We start from the raw sequence: 23,431 nt of genomic DNA on the forward strand, positions 1-23,431 counted from the left end.
TACATTTCTTTAAAACTAAAGATTCAGATGTGAGAAAACAATTAACAAAAATACTACTACTTTGTGCAAAATCTATAGACCTATTTTAGTGGGTTCTTCAGCCTGCTTGCACATTCAGGCTGAACGAATCCTGTTAGTCATTGGCAGCAGGGGAATACTTTGTGTGTCCTGGTGTTCTCTTCAGGGATCAGCATCTTTGCCATCCCTCTGTCAGAGAGCTTTTCTATGGAAAATTCCTGACTTTTTCAAAATTGTGGACTAACACCTGGCCACAGGAATGTTTCTGTCTTATTCCCAATCATGTCCCAGGACTGCACTTGATTTTGGGGACAATTGTCTCCTCAGCTCTGCTTCCCTTTCTTAGGTGTTTGCTGTGGATGGTGCCTCTGAAAGTTTCAAGATGCAAACTAAGTTTGAAAAAAAACTAGAGGCAAAAAGAAGGCCCTTTGTAAGTGGGGAAGCAGGAAACATAATGCCTCACTAGTTATCGCAGCTGGCTGTGTGAAAAGGGCTTGGGTTGCCAACTTTCTACTTGCACAGAACCGAACACCATTGTCCTGCCCTTATTCCAAGCCCCACCTCTGCCCCACCCCTTCTCTGAGACCCTGCCCTCACTCGCTCCATCCTTCTATTTCTCACTCTCCGCGCCCTCAGTTGCTCATTTTTATCAGGGATTGGGTTGGTGATGCTCATGACTGGAACTGGAAGGCTCTAGATGAGGGTGTGGGCTCTGTGGTGGGTTCCAAAATGAGAAATGCGGGAGAGGAACTGCAGAGCAGGCACTTGGGATGGAGGCAGTGTGCAGAGTCTCCTGGCTGCATGTAATTACAGGGAGTTGTGCAGAGCTATGGCAAGTAGGGAACCTGCTGTAGCCTTGCTGCACCACTGACCAGACTTTTAACATCAGAGCATTGCTCCTTCCATGGATAACAGACCTGTTTGGGTCATGACAGTTAATGTCACTGATAGGTTTTCATAATCCACAGAAGAAAACAACCAGCTCTATCCTAGAGAGAATTGGGTGTAACAGATTTTCCTCTCTCTTTATACTGCCCATCAAGGAAGCAGTGGACATCAAGATTTACATACGGCAAAAGTCAGACTGGCAGAGTCAGAGTGGCTTCTAGACCTAAAAATAACTTCTGAAATTTAAGTCAGTTTGGTGGACAAATGATCAGCCTCTTTGTACCTGGAAATAGTAAATAAGTGCCCTGAGGCCTCTCTGGAAGTGAAGTGGTGCGTGACATCTTGCTAAGTTGGACAAAGTCCTTCCTGTATGCCTTCCCACCATTTCCACTGTTCCACAGGACAATACATAAGTTAAGAATGAGATAACAGCAATAATATTATTTGTGCCTTTCTGGATGAAAGTGCTGTTCTCAGGTCTAGTTATCATATCATTGGGTCTTTAGATGTTCCTATCTCACAAAAGAGATCTGCTTTTTGCAGAGCCAATCCTTCCTTTGGGACTAGTCAGGTTTAAAATGAATATTTGGATGGGGTGACTTATTGTTGTCGTGGACTCCCAAAGAGAAGGAAACAAATGCCACTTAAACTGAGGCCTGTATACCAGCCAGCAGAATAATTGCCACATTAAATCTGTGAAACATGTATTTTAGTCACTATGGCCTAGAACACTTTGTGAGAGCATGAGTGTCCTTGAAAAGGTCAAGGCTTTGTATTATGTTGCAGCATATTCAAGAAAAGGTGATTTTTTTTACATATCTCAACATTAAATATCTTGAGGATCAATCTTATGCTAACTTCACATAGGCACAAAGTACAACTGCTAGAGGAGAACTCCAGATAGCTACTATCTTTAATCAGATTTTTTTTTTAATTGAGAGCTTTTTAACTGAGATTCAGTACTGTACTTTTAATTCAGACATCTGTTCCTTCACTTAAGCAGCAAAGTGTCAGTGCTCCTGAGGACTGAAATCTCAGAGCAGAATAGTTATGTCTCTGCTGTTGAGATTTGCTAGACTTTACTATATACTGAATATTTGGTCATCCAGTATTAGCCAATGCCTTTTCCTTTCTTTGTGCAGAAATTTTCTCCATACTTTAGTACCCAAGGAAAGATGGAAGCAATATTTATATAATTTACCTTGTTTTTATGTCACTTTTTAAAGCACATTCCTGGTACCCATTGTGATAGGACACTGTTATGAAAATCTCACTGTAATGGATCTGTCAATCTATGCACCAAGAATAGGAAATTTATCCATGCTTACTTGAAAATTTTCTTTCTTCAATAATAAAGTCCACAGATCTGAACCACTGTGGAGACAAATGGATCATGAAGAATAGAGATGGAATTGACTTTCAAGTATTTGTGTTTGTTGCTATTAATTACAATTTACCTTCTCCAATTCCTCCACATCTTTCTTTAAATGTGGTGCCCAGAACTGGACACAATTCTCCAATTGAGGCCAAAACAGCATAGAGTAGAGCAGAAGAATGACTTCTCTTGTCTTGCTCATAGCACTCCTGTTAATGCATCCCAGAATCATGTTTTCTTTTTTTGCAACAGCATCACACTGTTGGCTCATATTTAGCTTGTGCTCCACTGTGACCTCTAGATCCCTTTCTGCAGTATTCCTTCCTAGACAGCCACTTTCCATTCTTTATGTGTGAAAAACTAATCCTTTCTAAGTGGAGTACTTTGCATTTGTCCTTTTTAAACTTCATCCTATTTACCTCAGACCATGTCTCCAGTTTGTCCAGATCATTTTGAATTATGACCTTATCCTCCAAAACAGCTGCAACCCCTCCCAGCTTGGTATCATCTGCAAACTTAATAAGCGTACTCTCTATGCCAATCTCTAAACCGTTGATGAAAATATTGAACAGAACCGGTATGCTCTAACTCCGTGATCACCAACCGGTAGATCACAAGCTACCGGTAGATCTCAGGGGCTCTAAGAGTAGCTCTTGAGCCCTCTCTGAACTGCGCATCTGCGCAGTACGTTTACATTAGAATTCCTCATGTAATGTAGGCGGGGTTTCAAGGAAGGGGCGGGGCAGTAGATCTTCGCCTGTTCTGAGACTTAAAAAGTGATCTTGGGTGTAAAAAGGTTGGAGACCACTGCTCTAACTGGTTCAAAATATGATTTCCTGCACAATGGAAACGTATTACAGAAATCTTCAGTTTTTCAGTTCATTTCTTAGTACAGTCGCTCCCCGAGTTGCGAACGGTCGAGTTATGACCGTTCACACTTACGACCAAAGCTCCTATGGAGTGGTCATAAAGGCGGTCCCTAAGTTACAAACACGACCCGCGCTTACCAACAGCGTGGTCGCGTGTAACTCAATGGGGTCCGAGTTACGAACAGATTGAGTTACGGCCAAGTGTTTGGTCCACAACTCGTTCATTACTTGGAGAGAGGCTGTATAGAGAAAAGCTTGATAAGCATTACTTGAAAAGTGTTACTTGTCCTATATTTTAGCTATAGCAAAAACCACTGAGCCAACATGGTAAATTAGGTTATATGAAGTGCTTGAGCAAATAGATTCTATATTTAAATAAATATTCAGTGATAAAATATTCCCAGTTCCAAAAGTTTTCCCTGTATAGCTCAGTAATAATCCAGAAATGCTGATCTTATAGCACACACAAAAAATTACAGTTTCCCAAAACAAAATTTTGAATGGTTTTTCATTTTGGGGAACTGCAATTTTTTTTCGTCTTCTGTTAGAAGGCAAAAAAATGTACATTCTTAAGTGTTGTGTGGTGGTGGTGGTGGTGTTTTTTTGGCCCTGGGCCATTTAGAGCATTTTATAAATAAAAATGTAAATAAAGGTCCCTAACAGCTGTCATATGATAATGATTTTTAGTCATTTCTGACCTGAGATTAGCTCACACTAGTGACCTAGAGGTGAAAAGTTCTATATCTCCTTATCCATTTATCCATGTTACCCAATATTTCTGTATTTCAACACTTAATAGGAACACTATTCCTATTTTTTGATGCCCATGTGTATCTGTGCAGTATGAGAACAAGCTGATTAGCCTATGTTTTAGCTTGCAGTGAATGCCTTTATACAGCTTTGGGTGAAAGCAGCCATTAATTCAGAGATGAGTAATAATTGTTGATGGGGGGCCAATCAATATTTTGATAAGTGGTCAAGGGCTGCACTTTTCTATGGAGTGCGTGCGGGCTCCAGGACAGGTGTTGGGTGCAGCAGGGAGCTTGGGGTAGGAGACTGAGGTTCAGAGAAGGGTAGAAAAGGGTTCAGAGGGTTTGGGTGGTAACCTGGGGCAGGCGATTGGAGTGCAGGATCCAGGAGAGAGTATGGGTGCAGGAGAGGATTCTGGTCTAGGGGAGGGCCATAGAATGGGGTGCAGAAGGGGGTGGAGTGCCAGAGACAGGTTCTGGCTGCTAGGTGCTTATCTAAGCAGCTCCCGGCCTGCAGCACTCTGAAGCAGGCTTCCCTGCCTGCCAGCAGCTCTAGGTTGGCTGTTCCATGTTGTTCTCTGTGCTGGGAGAAGGTGGGGTGAGGCTTTGCATGCTGCTCCCACTCCCAGCAAAATCTCTGAGCTCCCATTGGCTGATTTCCATCCTGTCCCTGCAGTGCAGAGCGCCACAGGGAGCAGCTAGCCAATTTGAGCAGTGCTAATCCATGCTGCAGGGGTGGGCAGGCCGGATTACAAGGGTTGATGGGCAGGATCCAGCCCCCAGGATGTATCTTGCCTGTCCCTCTGTTAATTACATTATTATGTAAATGATGGCGAGCTGCAAAGTCAGATAGTCAAGCATTAGGAAATGCCAGAATTATGGTTGCTTGTGCAACTTTAATTGGATCTCCTTGTGCATATACATTATGCTACTGTCTTTAATTACATGATTACTGTCACAGTTACAGGGACTTGAGTTCCTGTAGTGCACCATGTCAGTTACACATTAGGAATTAGGAAAAACTATTTCACTGGAAGGGTGGTGAAGCACTGGAATGGGTTACCTAGGGAGGTGGTGGAATCTCCATCCTTAGAGGTTTTTAAGTCTTGGCTTGATAAAGCCCTGGCTGGGTTCATTTAGTTGGAATTGGTTCTGCCTTGGGCAGGGGGCTGGACTTGATGACCTCCTGAGGTCTCTTCCAGATCTGCGATTCTATGATTCTATAACAGGCTTCACTACTACTATTTAAGTAGCAAGATGCCCTCTTATCTAATAAGGTACTGCTTACCCCAACTGCTTCTCACGGTGTTTTAATTCAGAATGACAGGGACCTTCCTTTCATGAGATCAAGCCAGCAGGCACCTTGTGATATATAGTGATATTTTATACCAGACCTTTGTTCTTCACCTGTAAATAGGGTTCTTCTTCGAGTGGCCCCATTTGTGCTCCACTCTAGGTGTCGGGTCCCGTCCCGGTGCCGCAGCTTGGAGATTTCTCATAGCCGTGTTCTGCCGGCTCGCGCATGTGTACTTCCCCAGCGAGGTGTTCGCACCTTTAATCAGCCGCATGCAAGCTGGCAACCATCAGTTCCTCTCAACCGCCTCAGGTCACGGTCAGAGCTCCCTGAGTATTTCTCTTCAGAATGTTTTCAGTCAGTTTTTGCATCTGTAAATAGTTAAATTTGTTAGTATTAGTTGTGTTCCTGTTAGCTTGTTCTCCTGTTCATAAGAAAGTTTAAAAAAAAAAATTTTTTTCCTCAAGCCGCTTCTCTTAAAGCGCTGCACAAAGCGCTAAAAGTGAAATTGACAAGGCTTTACACGGGGCGTATACAGGCATTTATTCTGTACTCATTCTGAAAATGCCTGGATCGACTGGTTTTAAAAAGTGTTTGGCATGCCGTGAGCCCATGCCAACGGCTGACAGCCATGACACACACCTGCATTAGGTGCCTGGGGGAAGCTCATGTCCCAGAGAAGTGCACCCATTGTAGAAAATTAACATCGAGAGCCCGGAGGGAGCAGGAGATGAAGATCCTCATGCTGATGTTTGGGAAGGCATTGCAGCCTGACCCAATCCCTCCCGCAGCCACAAAAGCCCCCGAACAAAAACTCAGGGTGGCTTCCCCGGGACCAGCCGGCTCAAAGCGATCGAAGCCGTCCCCAGCGCGATCCCTCCCTTCAGCAGCTGCAACGGCTTCAGGGGTGTCCAAAATGACTCCCGGGGGGTCTGGACAGTCTGCTGGGGCGGCCATCAGAGAGCCCCAACCACCGAGAGCGAGAGCGGCTTCGGCGCCGGCACCAGGAGCGGTGCCGCAGCTAGCCGGCAAGTCTGCACCGACCTCAGTTGTGCACTCTGTGAAACTGACGCCGGTGCCGCAATTGACCAGCTGCTCTGCACCAGCTTCAGCGGCACTGGCTATAACAGCGCCTGCCTTACTGGCCCCATTTATGGCGGCACCGTCTCCTCTGGCACCGGGCTCCGAGACAGACGGTCTTGATGCCTCAGCCCCGGCACCGCTGCTGACTCCCGCACCGAGCATTCTACCAGTACCAGCATCAACGCAGCAACAGCTGCGTTCCCCAGCACCGCTCCACTGCAATTCGGTGCCTGGCTCTCCTGTGGCTGTTAGGACAGAAGTCACCTCCCTACATAGGAAGGCATTATCAAAGACTCATTATAGAGACAGATCCCTGTCTCCAGATTTTTCACCACGAAGGTACAGTCGCTATCGTGACTATAGTGTTTCTCCTACACGGGTCACGTATGGACGGCGTAATTATAGGGATGCAGTGTATCTAGAAACACGTTGGTCCCGTTCATGGTCCCGCTCACCCGGTCGATCCTGAAGGTACGAGTCTGGTACACGCTCCCCATGCCGCGTCTATTATATCCAGCATGGTAGTGCATGCTCATCATGCCACTCCTCCCTGTTGCATTCTGAGCGCTATTATGACAGCTACCGTAGACCATATGATGATCGTCCCCGGTGTGATCATACATTGTCCTCCCATAGGGGATCCTCCTGCATTTGTCAACCATCGAGTGCAAAATACTTACCTCATCAATCACAGCACCTAGATTCATCTTCTCCATCTAAGAGTCCAACGATCCAACTAGACCAGTCTGAGCCGGAAGAGGGGCAGTTGTCTGATGTTGAAGACCCCAAACCGGAAACTTCTCCAACAGACTGCTCCTCGTCATCTCCGGATGAGGCGATATTTCCAGCTGACGTCTCTCCACGGGATGATCTGAAACAATTTAAAGACCTGTTTAAACATGTGGCAGGCACACAGGAAATACAGCTAGCAGATGTTCCGGTTAAAAAGCATTGTCTCTTGAAAAACCTCCGACCACAACAACGTGCAAAGATCGCCTTAACTATTGATGATGTGATCATGGACATAGTGGATGAGTTATGGCAAACCCCAACATCGGTTACACCTATGAGTAAAAAGACCGACAAAGTATTTTGTACCTGCAAAAGAATTGGACTTCTTGTTCAATCATCCTCAGCCTAACTCGTTAGTAGTGGACGCGGTGCAACGTAGGGCTAAAGCGCCACAATACAAAAATACGCTTCCGGACAAGGACAATAAAAAATTGGACATTTTTGGTAGGAAGGTCTACTCCTCAGCTACACTTCTACTGCGCATCGCAAATTATTCGGCCCATCTATCAAACCATAATTTTGATAATTATTCCAAATTAGTGGAGTTACTTCAGCATCTCCCAGACAACAAGAAGCCACTCTTGAAGGCAATAGTCCAAAAAGGGTACGCATCATGTAGTACAGCACTGCAGATAGCCATGGATGTGGCTGACACAGCGGCTAGAGCTACTGCCACACATATTGCCATGAGGAAATCATCATGGCTGTCATCTGCAGGAGCCCCAAAGGAGATGCAAAGCAAGGTTGAGGACCTACTGTTTGACAAACTTAAGCTTTTTGTGGCGAACACCGACGAATTCCTCCACTCAGGAAAAGATTCACGCACCACTCTACGTACACTTGAGATGTACACTCCCTCCTTAAAATGTAGACGTTATTTTCCTTATCAACGAAAATACGATTTTAATTTCTCCAGACACAATCACGTCCCTTCAACGATCAACACCCTAGACAACATCTTCAGCGCAAACGACCCCAACAGGGCCGTTCGACCCCAACAGGGCCGTTCGACCAATCATTTGTCAACTAAGCAGCAAATTTGACTTGTTTGTCAAGAATGCAAGTCAGCTACCCGCAATCAACACGGAAGATGAGATTATCCAACTTTTTCATGATCACCTACGGTCATTTTACCATTGTTGGTCCGACATCACCACGGACAAATGGGTATTAGAAGTAGTGCAGTCCGGCCTATCCATTCTCTTTCTCTCTATTCCCCCTACCACTCCCCCTGCCTCATCCCTTTTCAGGGACCCCTCTCACGATCAACTGCTACAACAGGAAGTTTAACGTTTGCTCACCATTGGAGCAATAGAGAGAGTTCCCAAGTAGTTCTGGGGAAAAGGCTTTTATTCCCGATATTTTCTCACACCAAAAAAGTCGGGAGGCTGGAGACCCATTCTAGACCTTAGAAAGCTAAATCGGCACCTTCGGAAGTTTCGTTTCAAGATGGTAACCTTAACAGCTATCATTCCGTCATTGAACAAAGAGGATTGGCTTGCAGTCCTCGACTTACAAGACGCTTATTTCCACATAGCTATCCACGTGGCTCACAGACATTTCCTCCGTTTTCAGTTGGGGAACGAGCACTATCAAATACAAAGTCCTGCCCTTTGGTCTGGCATGTGCTCCCAGGGTTTTCACCAAAACGTTGGCAGTGGTTGCGGCCCATCTGCACAGATTGGGAGTGACAATCTTCCCCTATTTGGATGATTGCTTCATCAGAGGCACGACGTATTCGGTAACATGTCATATGGTTCGAACAGTGTCCAGCACATTTGCTGCTCTGGGCCTTCTCATAAACGTGAAGAAGTCATCACTAGTTCCATCCCAGAACCTCGTTTTCATAGGCGTACAACTTGATTCCACCATGGCACGAGCATACTTACCAACGGAACGTTTTACGGTGATCAAAGATTTGGTGCACACTGTAGTACACGCTCCAACAATTCCCATGTGCGTCTGTCTACAGTTGATGGGGCATATGGCTGCTGCCACCATCGTAGTACGCAACACAAGGTTACGTTTTTGTTGCCTTCAGCACTGGCTGGCCACTGTTTACGTTCCAGTGAAGCACAGTGTTCACAGGCCAGTAGTGGTGCCGCAGTATGTCCGGAAGTACCTACAGTGGGGGGTCAACCTGGCCAGTCTTCTTGCGGGCGTCCCGTTTCATCGCCCACAACCTACAAAACAGATAACAGATGCTTCCCTAACAGGTTGGGGAGCTCACATGGACAGTCGCACAGTCCAGAGACGATTGTCGACACAGAAAATGCTATTGCATATCAGTGTCCTCGAGTTGAGAGCGGTACGCCATGCTTGCAAGCATTTTCAGTTGCAGATTCGGTATACAACTACCAGGATTTTGACAGACAATGTGGCGACCATGTTTTATATCAACAGACAAGGAGGTGCCCGGTTTCCTTCCCTTAGTGCGGAGAGCATTCACTTATGGAATTGGTGTATCAGCAACAACACCATTCTAACAGCTTTGTATACTCCAGGTGTCGATAATTTAATAGCGGACTCTCTCAGCAGGCATTTCCCTCACGACCACAAGTGGGAGGTTCGCACGGCCGTACTGACTCGTATTTTTGCCCGATGGGGGTTTCCGGCGATAGATTTATTCGCGATAGAATACAATACGAAATGCCCTGCCTATTGTTCAGGAGCCGGAATAGGACGTCACTCTCTGGGGGACGCCTTCCTTCTCCGCTGGGAAAGGTCATTACTATATGCCTTTCCCCCAGTAGTCTTGATTTCCAAGGTTCTCGAGAAGATCAACACAGACAGAGCCCGGGTAATCCTTCTAGCTCCGGCGTGGGCTCGTTAGCCTTGGTTTTCAGTGCTCCAGCTTATGTCAGTGAGAGCACCGTATCCTCTGCCTTCTCTTCCGACTGTGTTGACCCAAAACAACGGATTTCTGTCACCCAAGACCCGAAGTTTTGCACCTCACGGCGTGTATGCTTGTTGGTTTACCGACTCCTAGCAGTCCTGTTCTCAGCGAGTCAGGGAAGTCTTAATGCATAGTAGGAAACAATCTATCCAATCAGCTTATACAGCTAAGTGGTCCAGGTTCCAGGCATGGTGTGTGGATAATGATGTAGATCCTCGTTCCGCAACTCTACCCTGTATATTACAGTGCCTCTTGCAACTACGTGACAACGGCCTGGCAGTCGCATCTCTACAAGTACATTTGGCAGCAATTAATGCATTCCATCGTAGGGATGGGGATGTTTCCTTGTTTGCGCACCCCATTACAAAAAGATTTTTGAAGGGGCTCTCAAACCTTCATCCTTCACGGAGACCTCCTCCACCTCTATGGAACTTGGATCTGGTCCTACAAACTTTGACTCGTCCTCCCTTTGAGCTCTTGGCTACAGTACCATTGCACTTAATTACTGTCAAGCTTCTCTTCCTTCTAGCCCTCACATCTGCTCGCAGAGTGAGTGAGAGAGCAGCTTTTATGGCCTCACCTCCATATACAATTTTTTCCAAGGATTTGGTGACGTTGAGGACCCATTCGGCGTTTATTCCGAAGGTTTCTTCTGAATTCCATATAAATGAGCCGGTGGTTTTTCCATGTTTCTCCCCTAAACCCCATACCTCAACGCAAGCAGCGCTGCTACACACATTGGACGTAAGGAGATCCTTAGCGTTTTACATTGATAGAACGCGGGATTTTAGAAAGACAGACCGCTTAATAGTATCATTAGCACACCATTCAAAGGGACAACCTCTAACTTCTCAGCGCATCTCCAGGCTGGTAGTTTCATGTATATCCATGTGTCACTTGCTACGAGGGAAGCCTCTCCCTTCTCTTCCGAGGGCTCATTAGACTAGAGTAGTTGCTACAACCACAGCTTTTCTGAGCGGAGTGTCTTTTCGTGACATTTGCAGAGCAGCAACATGGTCTTCTAATGTGACTTTTATGAAGCATTATGCTATAATCAATCAGTTTGCTTCAGATTCTTCTGTGGCTACAGCAGTACTTAATCATGCTGGTAGTCTTGATTCCAGAGCGCTCTAACTCTGTCCTAGGTACTGCTCCGGAGTCACCTAGAGTGGAGCACCCACGGGGCCACTCGAAGAAGAAGAAGAAGTTACTCACCCTGTGAAGTAACAATTGTTCTTCAAGATGTGCCCCATGGGTACTCCACGACCCGCCCTTCCTCCTCACTCCGGACTTGTTTATTTGCTTCTTTCAGATGAGTGGGTGAGAGGAACTGATGGTTGCCGGCTCTCACGCGGCTGATCAAAGGCACGAACGCCTTGCTGGGGAAGCACGTATGCGCGAGCTGGTGGAGCACAGCTATGAGAAGTCTCCGAGCCACGGCACCAGCATGGGACCCAACATCTGGAGTGGAACAGCCACTGGGCACATCTCAAAGAACAATTGTTACTTCACAGGGTGAGTAACTTCTTCTCACTTCTTGCCCGTGTTCCTTCCAGCCATGCTGTTCATCTTTCTCTTGATTTCTTCTCCTGATTTCCTTGGAGTCTCGTCATGTATCCTTTCTTAAGATATATTACCTCCAAGTGATCTGTATTTAACTTCAAAGCATCATTCACATTTATATATACATACATAGCTCCTTACATATTCTTTATACATGTATTTCACTAAGATTATGATGATCAGTGTGACAGGCTTTCAGTTGAGACCTGGCATGATGGTTGTTATCAAGAGGTCCTAGGATGACACACAATTAGTGACAACCTCTGAAAAGTTTAATTTAAGTGTTTTGTGTAGTATCACAGGAACTTTGGGGAGAAGCAGTAATAGAATCCAGTTCTCCAAGATGACATTCAAATGCTTTAAGCATGAGACTATCCTCTCTCTCTGCAATCTCCTGCTTTATATATACCTTCCAACTTCTGAAACAAGTTAGGGGTGCATAGTTCCTGTGGACAGTAATCCCATTCACTACACAACTGTGATCCATTCCCAAAGCAGGTCCAGCCTGCTCACTGACTGAGATTTAGAAGTTATATGGAAAAACGAGTATATGATCATATAATTAAAGACTTAATATATATGAACAAGGGGAATTGAATTGAGGTTGCACAGGCAATCATTGGTTCTGTCATTACCTAATTTTGTTCACTTTTGCAGATTTAACTCACTTTTAACATGAATTGTTTGGGCTTTTTGCTTTAACTTCTTAGGGTTTTAAAACAGTTAATTAAAACCCACCCACATTCCATCACATTGAACCCTGCTTACTCTTGCATGGGTCATCAGCCAGACTTGGACCGTAAATCTGTCGAGCTTCTACCGCTTGACCTAACCTGATAAGTGATATCTTTCTGTCACGGATACTTATATAGCCCTCCATTACGCTAATATCTGAGTGCTTCACAATCTTTTTAATATACTTATCATCACCGTACCCTTATGAGACAAGGGACTATGGTCATCTCTATTTATGAAAGTAGACCTGGCCCCGGTCTTTTTCTTTTTTTACATTTGAATCAGTCTTCTCTCCTACTAGTTCACCTCCACGTTGCCTAGTGACTAGTCTTTATTGGAATATTGCATTCTGTTTTGGTTTCCATACTTTAAAACAGATTTTGACAAATTGGAAAGGAACTGTCAGAATTATTTGAGTTCTTATAGTGAGATTAAAACTCCATTCAACAAAGTAAATTGAATGGTGATACTTGATCTGTCTATAAGTACCTACTTAGAGAAAAGATTTCTGATAGTAGAGGCCTTTTCACTGAAACAGATGAAGCCATAACAAGTTGGAGTAACTAGAAGGTAAAACTAGAATGAATTCAAATTAGAAACTGGATGCAGGGTTTTTTTTTTTTTTTTACAGAAAGTTTAATTAGCTAGTAGAATAATTTATCGAAATTGTGGTGGATTTAAATGAAGATTGAAGGTCTTTTTAAAAGATATGCTGAAGTACAGCTAAAGTTCTGGGCTTGATAGTTGGTAGTTATTCACAGGCCTGACGACAAGGGGTGGAGGGGGAAGAGGAAGCAATTGCCCCGGGGCCCGGAGCAGTAGCTCCTGGAGCCTTGGTCCCCTTTGAATTGCCACCAGAACATTTCTCCGCGTGGCTGTGAGGTCTGCGGGGGCGAACTGCGGTCTGGGTGGCACTAAAGGCTTACTGCCTTAGGCCCCGCCCCTTCTACTCTCAGCTTCACCCCTTTTGGTTAATCATGTGGGATTTTATTAATGGAAATATTATCTGCTTAAACCAGTAAAGTAACTTAAGCATAAGATTTTCTGGAAGCATATTCATGCCATCTCTCTTACAATAAATGTGTATTCTATGTAATATGGCTCTTGTAATTATTATTCTTGGAATTAACTGTAAAAGTAATTATAAAAGTTATGTAGCTAATACTCTCCTTATGGATTCCCACTACAAATGTCTGCCTGATGCATTGCTTCTTACTAGGAATCAAGAAGGCAATAGGCAGTTTTCCCTGTTAATTATAAAGCTCTTTTAGCACTTGTCTCTGTTAAATTATTGTTTATTGGTTTACCCTTAAGCTGTAAACTTCTTGTTTAAGTGGAATCTAATGAAATAGAAATCCAGTTTAGATAGCTTAATAAATCACATGGTATACTAATTCATGTAAACCTCTTGTAGAACAAAAATGCGTGTCATCATTTTACTTGAAATAGACAAAATATTCTTTCTAATTTTCACCCATATATTGAGGGTTGTATTGTAATCTTTATTTACTGCAGCAAAGCAAGCAATGGACCAGGGAAGAACTCCAGTTATAATAGACAACACTAATACTCAAGCCTGGGAAATGAAGCCATATGTGGAAATGGTAAATATAACTACTGTGTCATTAAATCTGTTGTTGTTCTGGTGTTTCTTTTGCAGACCTACTTTCACAAAACACATATGCAACTACTTTGTCTAGTAATGGTCTTTCTTTTTGACATTCCTTCTTTTCCTCAGACAGGCTATTTCTTTGACATAGCCACTAACAGGAGTGCATTAGTCTAATTTGGATTAACTTTACCTAAATCTTTTTAGCCTTAGTTGAAACCTAGAATTTGTGGGGTAAAGTGATTTAAAGTTCAGTGGGCTTTAGGACTGCTTAGTACATTGGTTCTCAAACTTTTGTTTTGGTCACTCTTTTCACACAGCAGGCCTCTGAATGCCAATCCCCTCTTATAAATTAAAAATACTATTTAAATATTTAACACTATTATAAATGCCGGAGGCAAAGCAGATTTTGGGGGTAGAGGCTGACAACTTTCATCCCCTTATATAATAACATTATGATTCCCTGAAGGATCATAACCCCCCGAGTTTGAGAACTCCTGGTTTAGTATTTAGTTTTAATAACAGTCTAGTTTTTATTAATAGTTTTTCTATTTAATGATGTTGCATTTGTTGCAGTGGGAACTAGTATAATAATGTTACATCTGTCATGCATTTTATGTTTCCTTATTTGCTGTAGGCACTAGGGAAAGGCTACAGAGTGGAATTTCATGAGCCAGACACATGGTGGAAGTTTGATCCTGCGGAGTTAGAAAAGTAAGATTTGTGTTATAGTAACCATTGTAGTTTTTTTCTTTTGGATTGTGGTTTAATTTACATTTTCTCAGTATTTCATCAGTTCTGTAAGTGCTTTATTGCTAATGTGTGTTTGCTAGTGTATATTGACTTCTATTAATATTGATGTAAATATACTGTATACATAAATATCAGCACAGAACTACACAGAGGAAGACCACATCAGGCATGGGCAATAATTTTTGACAAGGGCCACTCCAAGATTTTGGAAAGTGGTCGAGAGCCTCACTCTTCCATGATATTAATGGAGGAGATGTGGGGTCTGGGAGGGAGGTTGGGTGCAGAGGGGACCTTGGGATAAGGGATTGGAGTGCTGGAGGGAGATTGGGTGAAGGAGGTGGTTGTGACTTAGGGTACGTCTAGACTACATGCCTCTGTCGCCAGAGGCATGTAGATTAGGCTACCAGACATAGGAAAATGAAGCGGCAATTTAAATAATCGCAGCTTCATTTAAATGTACATGGCTGCCGCGCTGAGCCGACAAACAGCTGATTAGCTGTTTGTCGGCTCAGCTCAATAGTCTGGACGTGAGGGTGTCGACATCAAAGGTATTTGTCGACCACCCAGGTATGCCTCCTGGGATGAGGTTTACCTGGGTGGTCGACAAATACCTTTGATGTCGACACCCGCGCGTCCAGACTATCGCGCTGAGCCGACAAACAGCTGATCAGCTGTTTGTCGGCTCAGCGCGGCAGCCATGTAAATTTAAATGAAGCGGCGATTATTTAAATCACCGCTTCATTTTCCTATGTCTGGTAGCCTAATCTACATGCCTCTGGCGACAGAGGCATGTAGTCTAGACGTACCCTTAGGGTAGGGGACTGGAATGCAGGGGTTTGGGATGTGACCTAGGGTAGAAGGGGATTGTGATCTGGGGCAGGAGATTGGGTTGCCAGATCTGGGAGGGAGTATGGGGAACAGAGGGTTTGGTATGTTGAGTGGGGGGTGGGGCAAAAGGTTCGGGCAGGGAGGGGAAGGGGTGCCAGAGGCAGTCTGTGGCCAGGAGACTTACCAGCCTGCCTGCCTGCAGAACTAAGGCTTGCAGAGCTTAAAATGTTTCCCAGCCAGCTATCCTGCCTGCCTGCTTGCTTGACCCATGTGCTTCAGTGAATAACTGAGCCAAGGACAGGGGGCGGGCGTGGTTCTTCTTGGCTGCCTGTTATTCAAACAAGCAGCTCCCATTGACTGGTTAATGGGATTGTGTCATGGGCAGGAGCGGCTCCTGAAGCATCCCCCCCCCCTCCAGTTTTGAAACAGGAATGTAGCCCAGCAGCTGCGTTTCTGCACGCCACGCGGGGCTGCAGGGCAAGCAAGGGAGTCTGCCTGGGGCACCCTGCCGCCTCTGTGGGTTAGATCCGGTGGCTTGGCAGCCCGCAGACCATATTTTGCCCAGGCCTGCTCCCTTTGAAATCAACAGCAAAGTTTCCATGTATTTAAATGGAAAAATTATCAGGCCCATAGGAAACATTTCCTTATTCTGTGGATGATTAACCTAATTTAGGAGGTCATTGCTGCAAGATGTGACCAAGATGATGAGCATTTATATATATCAGACATGTAGATAAGAACATCCATGGTTTAATTAGACAGAATAAAACATTTTAGAAGGAATACAAATCCTCATGCTTAAGGGTGTAACTTCACTCCTATCCAGTGGGAATTAGGAAGAAAATTCCCATATGAACAAGCTATTCCATAATTGTCTATCATGGTATTTCTTGAAACTTTTCCCTGCTCCCTGGTATTAAGTACCGTTGGAGACAGGATACTGGATTAAATGGACATTTGGTCTGATCATTTAGGACAAAGTCCATTTTAGTTTTCTTTATTAATTTCTAATGTTTACCACCCACTCTAAATCCTCTTGTAATCTATGGCATTTCAGTGCATGCCAGGCAAACTTGGGAGAAATCAAATGATAAAGACTTTTACTATTATTTCCCCATCTCTTGTTGGCATTGAATCCTTCTAAGACTCCCAACAAACTGATTGGGTTAATGAGCTTTGCAATGGTATGTTAACAAGAGATAAGAGAAAAATAAGAATATTCATCTTCTAACTAGATTGAAGCCATAAGAGAAGAACATTTGATTATCTTGTTTTGGTAACTGAAAAATATCAATATTTAGATTCAAGCATAATGTATATAAAATAAATAATTATTATTAAACTTTGAAAAATTGCATGCATAATCTCACCCAAATGAAACTAAATTATTAATGATCAAGTATATGAATTCTTTCAAAATGTAGTTTATACTGGAACTTGCATAAAGAAGAGTAATGATTCTGTTATAATATTGAAATGAAACAAAAGTAGTTCACTATCTCATCAGTTCATAATAGCTAAATGGACTAATGGGATCTTAAATTGCGAGTAATTTACTTAGCAAATAGTCGATGCATTTTGCATTGACTATTTGATTAGTTGATAGAGCGCCTCTGCCTTTGAAGTATAGCAACAGCCCTAGGGCAGTAGCTACACTTCAAAGGTGAAAGTGCCGCATGGAGCCTGGGGTCAGCTGGGGACTCCCCTGCTGACCCCGAGCTCTGTGCGGCGCTGCTGCTTTGAAATGCTGTGGGGAGCCTGGCGTCAGGCTCCTTATGGGTCTGGCCCCAGCTCCACACGGCACTGCCGCTTTGAAGTACCCCCTCCTCATTCCCCCACTCACACCTCTTTCTGAAGAGGTAGCAATGGCGGGGGGGGGGAGGAGCGACTAGTCAACCAGCCTGTCGACTATTACATTTTTAAATGTTTTTTCAGATCTCCAAGTCACACATTTTGTGTAATAGTTACCAACATAAAGATTAATATAATCCTGAGATTTTTTTGTCATAAATTTTCAGTGTTCCACATTATGACGGGCACTTGGCCAAATGGAAAAATAAATTATTAATTTATTAGTTTTCTGAATTACCTGGAATCATCAATCCTGACTCTTTCTGTGTATCACATTTAATTTTTTGTATGAAGTCTTTTGTTTTATCTGAGCACTGGAATTGAAAATACGCCAACCCCATCTTATTGTTGAGAATAGCCAGGTAAACGTCCTCATTTTGAACAGTAATATTGTCTATTCTGGATTACTGCTTATTTTTATTTCAAAAATACATTAATATTTTTAGAAAAAAATACTATTTCTTATTTGAAGTTTCTGGTACTATATGTAAAATAATTTAAAAAATGAACAGGAAGTCTTCAGAGAAGGAAGCCACTGCACTGAAAATACAGTGGGTGATTAGACAAAGGGTTAATAAAGATACATTATTTTGGAGGGAAAAGGCCTTTAGACCAAGATTCTTCAATATACTGATGGAGTGCAAATGAACTCTAAATTTCATGTGCATGATTTGTTTTCAAGTTTCTTGTTGAGTACGATATTATCCTTCATTATAGTTTTTCTTAAAATCACCTGACTCCAGGAGGAAGATTTTTTTCTCATACAGATCCAGTTGATGAACTTTTGAAGCGGTTGTCTCTTTTTATTGTCAATAGCAGTTATAGCTTCTTGCTTATTTAGCTTTGGATGTAAAGATTCCATACTTTGAGAAATCCTATTCCTGAAATCTTGAAGAGTTAATGTCAGTACAACAGCTCTGCAGCAAAATCATTGATAGAAAGAAAGAATCAGCTGCTTATGTGCTTGAGCCATGTTGTTTGAAAAAACTGTCCTTTGCAGTGTGGTGATTATTCTGTCAGAATGATTTGTGAATTAGGAGAAAATCATAAACAGTTGTTATGTTTGGTCAGAACTCGGGGAAAAGTCAACAGTCTTCAGACCTTCCATTTGGGGTTGCCTGCCTTGAATTTTGTTTTATTGGCTGCTCTGTGGGATTTTAATATACAGATGTGGATTAATCTTGTACCATTAAAGTAAATGAGGGCCTTGACACTGACTTCAGTGAGCATAGGATCATTCCCAATGTGACGACTGTCTTCAGTCGTCATATAGGCTACATCTATACTACATGCTTCTTGCGCAAGCAGCCTTTTGCGCAAGAGTTTTTGCACAGAAACTTCTTGCGCAAGAGCACGTCCATACCTCAAAGCATATTTCAAAATAAGGGGTGGGAGCAAGAAGGGAGCTGAGAGCAGGGATAGAAAGCAGGACCAAAACCACAAGTGTAGCTGTGGAGCAACCAGGAACCCAGGGTTGCTTCAGTGTTTTGTTTAAGACTGTATCTGCTGAAATCTTTAGCCAGTCTGGGTTTATTAGCTGAGTCAGCCAAATGCAATGAGCAGGGTCTATGTTTCTGTGAATTCCTGACACACTCTCTGACTCATATGCCCCCATCACAGTAGTATCTAAAAGTACTGTTGTATCTGATCGGTAAATAGAAAGAAGAGTCATCTTAGGAACAGTATACATATGTAGTCCAGGCTACCAGTGTGTACGATATTGCAAACCCATACAGTATCTTTGAGGTCCGTTGTTTTAAATAAATGGTTTATGTATGATTGTGTTCTATTTCATGGGAGAAGATAACTGCAGCTTCTCTGGGAATTAAAAAGAGAGTTCAATGACTGTGGCAAAATCAGCCAGGTTGCAATCCTCCCAGAGGGGTGCTACTTCTGGAGAGGCTAACACACTATTTCTAAGCAGATTCTCCAAAGACCAACAGACAAAAAAAGGACTTTTGGGTAATAACCTTCATTTAAACTGACTTGTGGCCTTGTTTCTGGTCCAGGAATAAGAAGCTGCTGTCCAAGGGGGCCCTATTTCTTGCAGAAGGGTTGAAAAGACTTAGGCCTGTTGTGTCCCCATTAGATTCATGGGTGACCTCTGGTAGGCTGTTTGTTTTTACACATTTGTTTACCTGACAAACAAATGTGCTTGCTTAGAAAAACTTTTGTGGTAACATGCAGTGTGTGACTATTGTCAATCAACACTCATAGTCCTTGGAAAGAAAGCAAAGCACAGGTTTTGGTCTTTTTAGGCAGACTGACTTGATGGTGTTATTAAAAGTAGAAGACAGGGAGCTGTGCAGCTTTAAAACCACTGGTCAGGGAGGCAGTGAGATACAGGTCTGTGGCCAAGAAAGGTGGTGACTGGGAGCCAGAAACCTTGAAGTGGTTGCCCTGAAGGAATCACAGAGGGGGAAATACAGGTACAGTTGCTCTTAAACTGTGATAAACAGCACCACATTTCTGTACTCAGGAAAATGCTTTTTATATTTGTATGTTCAATATATACAATAAATTGTGTTAAAACGTGTAATACAATTTGAATATTATAAGATGGAATTAAATCTGAACTTCCACACACAATAGCATATTGTTTTTCAGAAATGTGTAATCAGTTCTTGTAGTTTTATCTATTTCAGTTTTCAATTTTATCTATTTCAGTTATATTTAAGCTTATTTTTTGTAATGACGGAAAAACCTGTGTAGATCCTTCTGGATCTTGAAAGTTAGCAGAAGATTAAATGATTGTGTTTGACAGCCTGAATGGATGGAAAGGATAAAACAGGACGATAGCTCTTCAAAAGTTTAAGAAAGATTGCAAGCATATAAATAGTACCAAACAAATTATTTAAATTATTATTTTTGTAGGAGGAATAAACATGGGGTCCCTCGTGAGAAGATTGCTCAGATGTTGGAACGATATGAATATCAAATGTCCATCTCTGTTGTAATGAATTCAGTGGAACCTCCTCACAAAAACATGCAAAGGCCACCTCCACAGCGAAGACAGAGGTGGGGAAGCTGTATAGACTCTTGGAATTCTTTCAGTGTTTCAAATAACAGATAACCCAGGTTACATTCAACTAACATCAGTTTGATCACCCCTTTAAAAATATAAACAGTGGACTTTCTCCTGAGGTTTAAATAGGGTTAATGCAATTAAAGAACCATTCTTTCTGAGAGATTGGTCCATTATACAAAGCTTTGGAGGTTTAAATGTAAATAAAATTTAATATAAAATGTATGTTAAATGTTTTTACAATCTATATTTATTACATTTGTACTAACTTTGATTTCTGGATGGTGTGAAGTAAACATGTCTTCCTTTATAGCTGGGTCTCAGACAATAATGTGTACAGAAGAAACTGTTGAATATTTTTTTGTTTTTGTTCTTTTTTTGAGCAAGTCCTAACAAAACTTACCAGTAGTTGTTTTTCAAATTGAATTCAGAAAAGCCCAGGAATAGGTTATGTGTGTAATTATTGCATTTTAACTCTTTCCACTGCTTTTTAATATTCTAACCAACTTCTACCAGGTTTTTATACTGAACAATTGTGTTTTCTATTTCTTACTAGATGCTTATTTATTTTAAATGGCATCCAAAATGTTGTCACTCTTATAACACAACAAGAAGTTCTGTGGCACCTTATAGACTAACAGATTTATTGGAGTATAAGCTTTAATGGGCAAAGATGAAGTGGGTCTTTGCCCACGAAAGCTAATGCTCCAATAAATCTGTTAGTATATAAGGTGCCACAGGACTTCTCGTTGTTTTTGCAGATTCAGACTAACACGGCTACCCCTCTGATTCTTATAACAACAGATTTCCTTCCCTCCTCCCTTTGTTGCCATCTTCACTTTTAGCTCAGAGTCTCAACTGGCAGCTAAACCAGTGTACTGCAATTGCAGTATTCACCAGCTTGAAATTATAAACAATTATTTGTCTTGAATTTGTTTGCCATCTACTTAAATACCAAACATACTTTTGCCTAGAAAGTAGCTACATTTATTTTTTGAGATTTTTGTTGGCATGAAAATGTACAGCATCATTTCTTTAAGTTTACAGTATTAAAATGCTTAATTAGAGCTGAGTCTTTTTGTGCTAAGTGTTCTGTTTTATCACAAAAAAATAAAAAAACCCAGAACACTTAAAATATTAGTCTCACAGGGCCCATCTACAGTTGGAATATGTGCATAACCCAATTAGGTACAGGGGGACATTGGTCTCAGTTCTGTAAAACCACATTACATTCTTTTCAGGATTTTGGCACAGGTAGTCTCTTCTTAGCAGATGTCTAAAATAGAGCCAGCATGCAGATTTATCATTTTATTGCCATAGATCCTTTTTTCTCTTAGCTTAAACACTGGTATGATAGTAAGTTTTAAATTTAATGCTTGCATTTTTCCTGGTCCCTCAACTAATAAAGTATCTCTCTGTCTATTATTGCTGCCATTGTTTCAGTTGTCCAATGTAAGTCTGACAAAATTAGTATTTTGTTTTTATGCTTTATAGTTTTATATGAATGAAAATATTTCTTAAACAGCAGTTAATATAGTGCATCTTTGGACTCTGCCAGATTGGATTTTCTGTTGTTTATTAATAAACATGGGGGAGAACTTGATGGCAAATTTGTTCAAGAATATTTGTTCATTGGATAAATAGGTCTTCATTTAATATTTAATTCTGGTCTTCAAAGACATTTATAGAGAGCTTGGTTGTGTGGAATACAATCAGGATAAGATAGCAATTATACTGCAGACACCAAGATACATTTTTTACTTGTGTGCAATGAATGAATACGTTTATTAAGCCTTGTTGAATATAGAGATATAATGATAGAAAAAGAATTCCATATATTTACAATGGCTGCTCAAGTAAACTGCCTAAGGCAAACCTCATTAATTTCAAAGAATGTAATATGGTATCAGTTTGTACATCGACAACAAGGAGCTATTCATGCAAGACATCTACAGGGAAAGGGATGAGTTTAGTGATCTTTTGATGCTTGTAAGATGAGAACAAAGCTTGTCAACTTGTTTTCTGACTGATGAGAACCACAAAACAGGATTTTAAATCTGAGGCTCTTACTTGGAAAGGGGTTTGATGCAATTAAGACTTCTGTATTTGTGTGGAAACCCAAAACAATTCCAAAACCAAAAAATATTTAATTGAAAATCCGCATATAAGACATACCTCAGTCTTCCATTTTTAAGGTTTAAGTATGAAATTACAGTGTAGTAAGAATTATATAATGGTGAAAGGGGAAATCAGGACTTTAATTAGGTATGTACTATGAAAATACACATCATATGGGTTACTGTTATGTTTTGTGTGTGGTATGATCATGATATTTGAAAATTGGCCCTAATGATAAATGATTTTTAAATACTGGAAAGGCTTATGGTCAGTATGCTTTATTATATTAAATAAAAATATGAACAGGTTGTGCCCACAAATGCTCATGATTTGTTAGTCTATAAGGTGCTACTAGACTATTCGTTGTATTTTAAGTTTTTCCTGTTACAGACTAACTCAGCTACCCCTCTGGATAAAAAATTCAGCAATTACTGTGTAGATTTCTAAAAGATGCAACCCTATACTGCAGGAGTGGGCAAAAGGGCCTCTGCGGGCCAGATCTGGCCTGCCAAGTGGGTGGATCTGGCCCATGGAGGCCCTGCTGCCAATTAGGACCTGGGGGCAGGGGAGCACCTGAAGCTTTCTCCACTCTGCCCCCGCCCTGTGAGCCTAATTGGCCTGGGGGCGGGAGAGTGCACCCAGGGCTGGCTCAAGCCATTCCTGCGCCCCGGGCAGCGGGTGTGCAACGCATGGACAGCTCTGCCCCCAAGGCGCATGGCGCATGCGTGGCCCTGCCCCCCCCCACGCACTGCGCACCTTACAGCTGCCATCAGGGTTGGGGGCTACAGCTGCCATCAGGCGCCGCAGAGCAGGGGCGTGCAACGCCTGATGGCAGCTCTAAGGGGTGCTGCGCGGCCGGTGCCCCTTACAACTGCCATCAGGCGCCCTCCATAGATTGGCACCCCGAGCAGTTGCCTGGCTAGCTCCCCCCTTAATCTGGCCCTGAGCGCACAAAGCCTCCTCCTGTCCTGCCAGGAGCACGTGG

The 23,431-nt window shown here is 42.5% G+C and overlaps 1 protein-coding gene across 8 annotated transcripts in view; it reads left to right on the forward strand.

Annotated features, from left to right (window-relative positions):
* Positions 1 to 23,431, forward strand: part of N4BP2L2 (NEDD4 binding protein 2 like 2) — a 93,953-nt gene that overhangs the window by 15,793 nt on the left and 54,729 nt on the right. For 4 of the 8 annotated variants that reach the window (XR_016348529.1, XM_006134208.5, XM_075919196.2 and 1 more), the window contains exons 4-6: positions 13,778 to 13,866; positions 14,509 to 14,585; positions 20,178 to 20,321. Coding sequence is in view for 7 of the 8 variants with exons in the window: in XM_006134208.5 (XP_006134270.3) it covers positions 13,778 to 13,866; positions 14,509 to 14,585; positions 20,178 to 20,321 (310 nt within the window). In the remaining variant the exon portion in view is untranslated. Of the gene's footprint in view, positions 1 to 5,316; positions 5,572 to 11,276; positions 11,480 to 13,777; positions 13,867 to 14,508; positions 14,586 to 20,177; positions 21,939 to 23,431 lie in introns of those variants that run through there. The other 4 variants (XM_075919200.2, XM_075919201.2, XM_075919203.2 and 1 more) reach the window with 4 other exon arrangements.

The sequence above is a fragment of the Pelodiscus sinensis genome, chromosome 1 (genome assembly GCF_052426305.1).
Source record: "Pelodiscus sinensis isolate ZL-2025 chromosome 1, ASM5242630v1, whole genome shotgun sequence".
In the NCBI taxonomy this organism is placed as follows: Eukaryota; Metazoa; Chordata; order Testudines; family Trionychidae; genus Pelodiscus; species Pelodiscus sinensis.